Source organism: Triticum dicoccoides, chromosome 2B (assembly GCF_002162155.2).
Source record: "Triticum dicoccoides isolate Atlit2015 ecotype Zavitan chromosome 2B, WEW_v2.0, whole genome shotgun sequence".
Lineage (NCBI taxonomy): Eukaryota > Viridiplantae > Streptophyta > Magnoliopsida > Poales > Poaceae > Triticum > Triticum dicoccoides.
Genome location: NC_041383.1, coordinates 506,541,630 through 506,551,025, shown reverse-complemented (window position 1 = coordinate 506,551,025; position 9,396 = coordinate 506,541,630). Strand labels below are relative to the sequence as shown.

At 45.5% G+C, this 9,396-nt stretch overlaps 1 protein-coding gene across 2 annotated transcripts; it reads right to left on the bottom strand.

Annotated features, from left to right (window-relative positions):
- Positions 1–3,308: 3,308 nt before the first annotated feature.
- On the bottom strand, positions 3,309–6,769 carry LOC119364516 (14-3-3-like protein GF14-B). Of its 2 annotated transcripts, none has more exons than XM_037629996.1 (6): positions 6,628–6,769; positions 5,452–5,901; positions 5,296–5,374; positions 5,027–5,149; positions 3,762–3,878; positions 3,309–3,659 (listed from the first exon to the last, which is right to left on the bottom strand). In XM_037629996.1, exons 2-6 carry the CDS (start codon positions 5,859–5,861, stop codon positions 3,597–3,599), a joined length of 792 nt encoding a protein of 263 aa, XP_037485893.1. In that variant the 5' UTR covers positions 5,862–5,901; positions 6,628–6,769; the 3' UTR covers positions 3,309–3,596. The 2 variants fall into 2 exon arrangements, with proteins under 2 accessions (XP_037485893.1, XP_037485894.1); XM_037629997.1 differs by having other exon boundaries at positions 6,527–6,676.
- Between the last annotated feature and the right edge of the window lie 2,627 nt (positions 6,770–9,396).

Here is a 9,396-nt window from a genome sequence, read left to right as displayed (position 1 = left end):
TCGGTGACAGAATTGGGACCAATATCTTAAGGATGAAGCTTGTAAAAATGTAGAGCATCTCGGAAGAATTTTGAGCCAGGTGGTGAAAAGCCATGCAGAAGGTGATATGTAAAAACTATAACTTCACCCTCTCTGGGTTCAGGAATGGACTCAGGACCTGGAACCCGCCAGTGGATAACATCCTTAGCTGGAAAAACACCCATGTCTACATACTCGTTTAGCATGAGTTCTGAGACTTGGGAAGCAACCCAGTCACAAGAAGTGGGAGTTCTAGACATGATTGGCTAGGTTAAGAACTGCAAGCAAGGAGTAAAAGCATGGCGAGTTAAAACTACAATGATAAACCGCCTATGGTGATTACATGATATTTCAACAATGATGGGCCAATTATAACTATAAGACGGTAAACACGTTGCCATGAGACGTAAAGAAATTATGAGCCGCCCTAGCCATGGAGTATAGTGACTATCGGGGTATGAGAATATGGCGGTTTAAGTTATGACAGTGTAAACCGGCAGCATGTTGGCGGGTCAATTGAAAGAAGCAGTTTATGGAATTCTTGGCGAGTTACAAGTTCATTGTTAAGCCAACCGAAAAGTGAAGGGCGGGTCAATTATCTAAGGAATCCTAGATTGGTGAAATTCCGCTAAGTATAGAACAAACAGATTTCACAATTTGCAGCTATATTTGTGGATCTACGGCAGTTCGAAAAAGGGAAATAATTGCAAAACCTAACGGTGGCAGTAGAAGAGCTAGTGGGGTGTTCATTGAATTGAAGAAGAAAAATTACCTACACGGGATACAAGGATGAAGACTAAAACTGCTACCACGTTACTTCTATAGTGATTTTGGATTGAAATACAAGTATTGTACAAGAACAAGATGAACGCCGATGAACTCCATGAACTCAGTGACCTAATGCAGATCTGAGGAAGGAGAAGGATGATACCTGACCGTGCTGGAGGAGAGAGGAAGTGTGCTGCCGAGCTGTGGTCACGACAGGTTGATGCGGCGGCCTCGACGGAGCGGATGGTGCAGTTCGACTGGTGCGGCAGAGCTCTGGTCGCGGCGGGCATTGCGACGAAGAAGAAGTGGGGGTGACGGGGTAAAGTAAATAGAGATGGACCCCCGTGCCTATTTATAAGGGAAAGGTGGCAACAGTGAAACGACATGCACGAAGATCAAGGAGGCGTCATAACTGCTATAACAAAAAAGGTGCCTCAATTTTTGGAATGGACGATTAATGCGAAAGATCCGTTGTGACCTCATGAAGGTTTTTTCTGAATTTATGAAGATGATGTCATCCTTTTATATGGCGGATTAAGAAGATCTATTCAAGGTTAAAGTGTTTAGAAGGGTTAAAGAAGACTCGCCAACCAGAGGTATTGAAGATTGACATGAACAAGTTCAAATCAATCTGGGGTCTAATGTTGGGGATATAACCCCATGGTAAGACCCGCCCTAACAGGGCCAGGTTAGGCTGTTGGCGACTCATAAAGGAAGCCTTAGACATGCCCAAGAAACCAAGGTACGGATCCAGGAGGCGGCTTATGAGGTGGGCCGGTTCAAGGCCCAAGACCAGAAGACGGTGCGTGACCCAAAGGTGTAAGTCACCCAACAACGACTTGCCAAGGAAGGCAAGATGATGTAGAGCTGGCGTCGGTTATGAAGTATAAGCCGGTTCGGACTCTTGTAAGCCCAGGGCCTCGACCTGTGTATATAAAGGCGAGTCCCTGCCACGGGTTAAACTCAAGTTACAATCAGTCGATAGCTAGGTTAAGCGATTCCGCTCCCTTGTAATCGATACTCAAGCAATAGCAACAAGAGCAGGAGTAGGCTTTTACCTCCACCTTGAGGGGCCGAACTTGGGTAAACTCGTATCTTTTGTCCCGTTCAACCCCTTCGAGCTAATCATCGTAGCGATGGCCTCGCACCTAAGTCCTTTCACTAGGGCATCTGCCGTGTTAACCCCACGACAGTGTGGAAAGAGGTCAATGCTTGGCTCGGATTAAGCGATAGTATGGCTAGCATTTGGGCGACTATGACCATGGTGAGTAAATGGTTGATCGACTTTGAGGGTTTGTTACAATGTCGCTGCCACCACTATGATTACCGTCGCCAAGATGGAGGAAGTTTGCTTATGGGTGGCCACAAAGGTCAGTCATTTGAGTATAGTAATATCGCGAGAGCAGCTGTTTTCCACTCCTCTCCATATGAAATTGAGCGACAATTAATTCCGGGCGAAGGAAGTAGCACCATTTTGCGGCATAGGGCTTAAACGTCTTAATTTAAATTGTTATTTTAAAAAATCCAAGTATAGGTTACTCCCTTCGTTTTTTTATACAGGATCACTTCATATGTTTATGGAATTGACCACTTATTTTACCAATAAAATGTGTGTTATACGCCATTGGATACACATTTCAAACAACTTTCCGAAGATATATTTTTATGACCAATACTTATATTTTGTTGATCAAAATTATAAGTCAAAGTTTAAACGAAGTGATCTTGTGTATACAAAAACGAATGGAATACCTTGTTTAAAGAAAACAATCTTCCTCGTAAGTCAAATGTCTGTCATCTCCTTTTGCAATTTGCTCAAGTTTTTGTTGGTTTCTTGTGTATTTTGTTAGTATCAAACCCACGAAGCAGCACATTTAGTTGACATCTCTCTCTATCGTTTTCATCGGAAACATTTAGTATTAGTTGACATCTCTCTCTATCGTTTTCATCGGAAAGGAGTTTTCACGTTTAGCAAGGAGAACTACGAGTTGTCACGTTGTATTCGTTTGATTGATTGATTCCCATGTTACAGAAACGATCAGAAGATTCCTCACCCTCAATCTTCAAAAAGAAAAAAGAACGGAAGAGGAAATCATGGCCGAGCAGCATCCATCTGCTGCTGATTCGCCGGGCAATCAGGCTCCGCTCCGAGCCTCCGCCACATGCATCACACGATTCTTGCGTGACGCACTCGCACATGCTGGCACCGCCGCAAATCCCTACAGAAAAGCATTCCGCCCAACAGCTCCCGGATCGCGGGCCAGAGGCACCGCTAGAGCAGCTAAGGGTAGGAGTCGGGAATTAGGGAGAGGGCGGAGATGGGCTAGGACGTCTGTTTAAGAATTTCAGGTACAGAAAGGGCTGCGTCCATCGAATAATTAACGCATTTTGTCAGCGCTTATCCGGAGCAAACAACCCGGACAATCCCATTTCCCAAATAAGCCAGCCACAAAGCCAGATTCAGTGCGAGTACCCCCCACGAAAAACAACCAAAAAACTGAAACAGAACAGGGCCAGACACAGACGCAGGATCACTCACGATAAGAAGCAATATTAAGGCAGAACGAAAATACGAACGGCCACCACCACCACTGTATGGGGCTCCCCCCAGGCCAGACCAAGGAGGCAGTCCCCGCCTGCTACGCTACAAGCGGCGACCACAACCTTCCCTGGCAACATAACATATGGGGAGCCCCAAATCTTGCAATAATAACCATAACACATCTACCACACGATCCAGAGCACATTGCAACGGTCATTGACAGTAGCAAACACTAGCTAGTAGCTTGCGGGGCATCGCAAAGCCGGCTTTACTGCCCCTCGCTGGAGTCATGCTTCGGAGCCTCCCTGATCTCCTCCTCCGCGGTGTCCTCCTGATAAAAAGCCAAGGAAGTCGGTTACGGTTGTTCAAGGGGGGAAGGATGGTTTCAAAGAACACGACAAGATAAAAGGTGCGCTTGCGAAATAGACGATACCGTGATGTCGGAAGTCCAGAGGGTCAAGTTATCACGAAGGAGTTGCATGATCAAGGTGCTGTCCTTGTAGGATTCTTCGCTCAAGGTGTCCAGCTCCGAAATGGCCTCATCGAATGCCTGTAGAATCAAATGTAACGTCATCATGATGCCAAGTTGCAAAGAATGTCTAAAGGAAGATCCAAAGCTTATAAATAAATAAATAAAATACAATTCGAGATGAAAGTCCAAAATGGGCCAGAAGAATAAATAACTGAAATGAAATTAACGATGAAATGTTACATATAAAAATATAATAAAAAATACTCCATTTTGCATCAAAGAATCTAATTATTAAGAAAATTGGCACTTTACGACGAACTGTTGGCCAAGTTCTGCTACAACTGTGGAAGATTATTTTTATCCATTATTCTCTAGAAGACACTTCTACACCAAATATAAAGGCACTGAGAACAGGTCAAGTACAAGCTCGCATTCATGAGTCACAACAGCTAGTACAACAAACACTGGCGTTCAACCAATAATACAAGGGAGAGATACTTAATGATAATATAATCATACAAGATTAGGTACACCAGTGACCACATGTTTCTTTTTGTGGATAGTGGGCACACTCAACAACCACAGTTGACAAGCAATGCAAGGATTTTGTTGTCTCCCAGACCACAGCTAAAGATAATGGAAGTTCCATTTTGGTTCTAAAGTCAAATGACCAAAACAAACTAATATGAATTGCCGTGTGCTCTGTCCATGATCACAAGCAAAGAGTGTCCGCCAAAATATATAAGGGGATATCAAATTCACTAGTTCAGTAGATGAAAAACAGATTGCATTATTTTCTCCAGTTGTGAAGTTTTATATATGCAAATAAGATGTGGTACTTACACAATGGTGTACTGCACCCTCAAATGTCTCATTTGTATCCCTTTTGCATGCTTAAAAATTGCTATACTATTGTGTGCTCAAAACAGCACAAAGAAGGTGGCAGTGTAAATATGACAAAAACAATGTGATTTGGATCAAATATTAGCCAAATTGCTGCTGGTCTATTTGTCATAAGATCTGCATGTATTACGAGACACATTATGTGTAATTAGTTTTACCAGTTCACCTTATAAAATATGAAAGCATCATTCAGAGAAAAATAATTTGATTACATTTATAGTGTATCTAGCACGGCACAAGCAACAACAGAACATCTAACTGACTCAGAAAAACTAACATGCACAGGCAAAAACAGAACATCTAACTGACTCAGAAAAACTAACCTGTTTTGCGAGATTGCAAGCACGATCAGGCGAGTTGAGGATCTCATAATAGAACACCGAGAAGTTTAGTGCCAGCCCAAGCCTAATCGGATGAGTTGGAGCCAGCTCAGCCAAAGCAATATCCTGATAGATTATACAACAAATCGAACCTTTTTAAACAAGAGAAGTAGAACATATTATATAATCCAAAAGAAACATTCAACAAATTCAGAAGAATGAATTCTTCGCCAATAAATTGACATTGTTAAATATGAAAACAAGTGATCAACCTGAGCAGCCTTGTATGCCACCATGGTATTCTCAGCAGCATCCTTCCTCTCAGGCCCACTCTTGAATTCGGCAAGATACCTATTTATCACAGTTGCTTCAGCTAATGAAAATTCACAATCCCATAATTAATGAAGAATCTCTACGGGCCATCATACCTGTAGTAGTCACCCTTCATCTTAAGATAAAAGACCTTGGACTCAGGGGCAGTGGAAGACGGGACAAGGTGGGTTTCGAGCAGCTTGAGGATGCCATCACAGATCTTGCTAAGCTCAGTTTCGATCTTGCCACGGTATTCCTTGATGAGTGTGACCCGGTCCTCGTTGCCACGGCTCTCCTCCTTCTGTTCAATGGAGGAGATGATGCGCCATGAGGCACGGCGGGCTCCAATCACATTCTTGTATGCAACAGAGAGGAGGTTGCGCTCCTCCACAGTGAGTTCCTCGGAGTCGACGGTCTTGGCCACCTTCTCCATGAACTCAACCATCTCCTCGTACCTCTCAGCCTGCTCAGCGAGCTTAGCCATGTACACATTCTCCTCACGGGAAAGCTCCGCTGGTGCCGTCATCTTCACAGTTCACGATTTAAATTTTTTCTGAATGCCAAATCTGCAGGATCAAAGAGAAAAACAACAGTTAACTGCTCGCCCCAAATCATTTCTTTCCCAATATTGATATGGATATGTACAAATACATAATTCTACAATGAGTAATCTATGATCGACGCACAAATACACATGTCACGAGACAAAATTCCACAAGGAAAGCACTACTTTTTAAACAAAAAAATAACTGTAATTCTTTCCGATAGACCGCAAATACCGAAAACAGGTTTGATTTCGAATTGTGTACTGTACACTAGCATATTAAGAAGGCCAATTCTGTATATCACCGTGCCCCGCATATCCGAGCCAACTACAACCCCTGCAATACTGCAAAGCATCGGATCTAGTAATCTGCTGTAATATATCGACACGAGAGGGGGAAAACGAAGTAACGAAATTCCCGCATGCAAAACATACACGAAACCCAGGCTTCGACGGGATCCGACGTGCGGCAAATCCTATCAAACCAGTCGCGGATAGATCACAACGATCCAGAAGCAGTACCATTCACTACGCACGGTAACAATTATGTACGAAACAACAGATTTAGCCCGAGAATTCAGGCACAAGAAATCCCGTCAAAACACCGCAGATCAGGGCGACAGGAGGGGAGGAAGGGGTGGGGGTACCAGTGAAGATCTAGTCGAACGACGACGATAATCGGAGGAGAATTGAGAGACGGGGAGGCGAGATTTGATTTGGGGAGGAAACGGCAGGAGCGGCTGGGTACCTGCGTCTGCGTCTGTCGCCGCTGGTCTCCTCGTCGCGCTTGGGCTTTCGAACTGGTGAGGAGGAGGCGGCGCCCGGGGGGCCTAGAAAAGCAACCCCCGAGACCCCTGCGCCCAATGGGGCCCCGACGCGTGGCCCCGCCTGTCCCCACGGCGCAGCGGGACAACCGAGGGTTTGCGATGGGGACGACCGACGACAGGCTGCCCCACGCGTCAGCGGGCCCGGGCGCGTCGTGCCGATAAGCTCGACCACCGCCGCGACAACCTAGCGTCGTTGGAGTGGATCGGCGCGGGATGGCAAGGCGTCTCGTCACGGGGTGCGTGGCCACCCCGCCGCCCCTGCCCGGTGGGTCCGGGTGACGCGCGTGAGGAGATTTCGGCGCGTAAATGAGATTTGGGCGGGTGTGGAGCGTGGACGGACCGACTGGGCGGCGGCGCGGGGCGTGGCGCTGACGAGGCCGCGGGGCCCGCGCGGCGGGGGGTGGGGTGGGGTTCACGTGGTGTGCGTCTGACGCAGGCGACGCGAGGCGGCGGCGGTGCGTTCGGCGCTCGGGTTGGTGACTTGGCTCGGGCGACGCCAACGACCAGCCAGCCAGCCGGCCGCCCACCTGCTCCATTCAATTCAATTTTCTTCGCCCGCCTGGGAGGGAAGAAAATGCGGCTGCGTTTTCTGTGGGCGCGCTGGTAATGGATTAGCTGTCTACCTCCCCGTCGACGCGGACGAAGACATGCCTGATTCGCAGAAAATTCAGTTCAGTTTCGGCGACTGGCAGAGAGCGTCAGATCCAATGAGATGCCTGGCATGGCAGGGGTAACCTTTTTTTTTTGGAAATGTACTATGAGTTTGTTAATTTGACAGTAACATACATGAACAAATCTTTGACGCAGCCATATTTTTTAACGGGCGCGTATAATCTACTTGGCCAAATGTCCATACTACTGACACCCTCAAATGTCCCGGCCATCGAACACAATCTCTCAAAATGTCCTCAATTTCAAATATTTCAAGCACGGAATTTATACATGCAAACAATTTCAAATTAAACCTAAACTAAACCTAAATAGCAGACGGTGACATGTAATTGATATGCCATTTTGCATCATGCTTTTATATCAATATTTATTGCATTCTAGGCTGTTACTACATATTATAGCACAATGCTTATGATTTTTCTCTCTTATTTTACAAGGTTTACATGAAGAGAGAGAATGCCGGCAGCTAAGATTTTGGGCTGAAAAATGAACAAATATTAGAGACCTATTCTGCACAACTTCAAAAGTCCTGAAACTTCACGGAGAGTCATTTTGGAATTAATAAAAAATATTGGACGAAGAAAGCACCAGAGGGGGGCTACCAGCCATCCACAAAGGTTTGCACATGCATAATACTCGGGTTAAACTTGACGAGCCTAGCATGTACAGACATGGTCTCGGAACACTGGAGACTGATACGTCCATTTGCATCATGTTTTTATATTGATATTTATTGCATTATGGGTTGTTATTATACGTTATATCACAATACTTATGGCTATTCTCTCTTATTTTACAAGGTTTACATGAAGAGGGAGGATGCTGGCAGCTGGGATTCTGGGCTAGAAAAGGAGCAAATATTAGAGACCTATTATGCGCAACTCCAAATGTTCTGAAACTCCACGAAAGTTATTTTTGGAATTAATAAAAAATATTGGGCGAAGAAAGTACCAGAGGGGGCCCACACCCTGTCCACGAGGGTGGGGGCGCGCCCTACCCCCTGGGCGCGCCCCTGCCCTGTGGGCCCCTTGTCAGGCCTCCGATGCCCACCTTCTGCTATATGGTGTGTTTTGACCTGAAAAAAAACAGAAGGAAGCTTTCGGGACGAAGTGCCGTCGTCTCGAGGCGGAACCTGGGCAGAACCAATCTAGGGCTCCAGCGGAGCTGGTTTGTCGGGGAAACTTCCCTCCCGAAGGGGGAAATCAAAGTCATCGTCATCACCAACGATCCTCTCATCGAGAGGGGGTTAATCTCCATCAGCATCTTCACCAGCACCATCTCCTCTCAAACCCTAGTTCATCTCTTGTATCTGATCGCTGTCTCAAAACCTCAGATTGGTACCTGTAGGTTGCTAGTAGTGTTGATTACTCTTTGTAATTGATGCTAGTTGGTTTATTCGATGGAAGATCATATGTTCAAATTAAAAAAGGGCAACCTGGTGCATGTAGCTCCCGCTTGCGCAGGGTCCAGGGAAGGGTCCGACCACTTTGGGTCTATAGTACGCAGCCTTTCCCTACATTTCTGTAAGAGGCTGTTTCCAGGACTTGAACCCATGACCTCATGGTCACAAGGCAGCAGCTTTACCACTACGCCAAGGCTCCCCTTCATCATATGTTCAAATTCTTAATGATAATTAATGCTCCTCTGATAATGAACATGAATATTCTTTGTGAGTAGTTACGTTTGTTCCTGAGGACATGGGAGAAGTCTTGTTATAAGTAATCATGTGAATTTGGTATTCGTTTGATATTTTGATGAGATGTATATTGTCTTTCCTCTATTGGTGTTATGTGAACATCAACTACATGACACTTCGCCATGATTTGGGCCTAGGGGAAGGCATTGGGAAGTAATAAGTAGATGATGGGTTGCTAGAGTGTGAGAAGCTTAAACCCTACTTTATGTGTTGTTTCGTAAGGGGCTGATTTGGATCCGTATGTTTCATGATATGGTTAGATTTATCTTAATTCTTCTTTCGTAGTTGCAGATGCTTGCGAGAGAGGTTCATCATAAGTGGG

What these genes read in the sequence shown, in the direction of transcription:
- LOC119364516 (XM_037629996.1), bottom strand. Translation starts at nt 5,861, where the DNA reads ATGACGGCACCAGCGGAGCTTTCCCGTGAGGAGAATGTGTACATGGCT. An exon ending in CTTGCAATCTCGCAAAACAG is followed by an intron (nt 3,879 to 5,026) that starts GTTAGTTTTTCT and finishes TTGATTCTACAG; the next exon opens with GCATTCGATGAGGCCATTTC. An exon ending in TCTGGACTTCCGACATCACG is followed by an intron (nt 3,660 to 3,761) that starts GTATCGTCTATT and finishes GCTTTTTATCAG; the next exon opens with GAGGACACCGCGGAGGAGGA.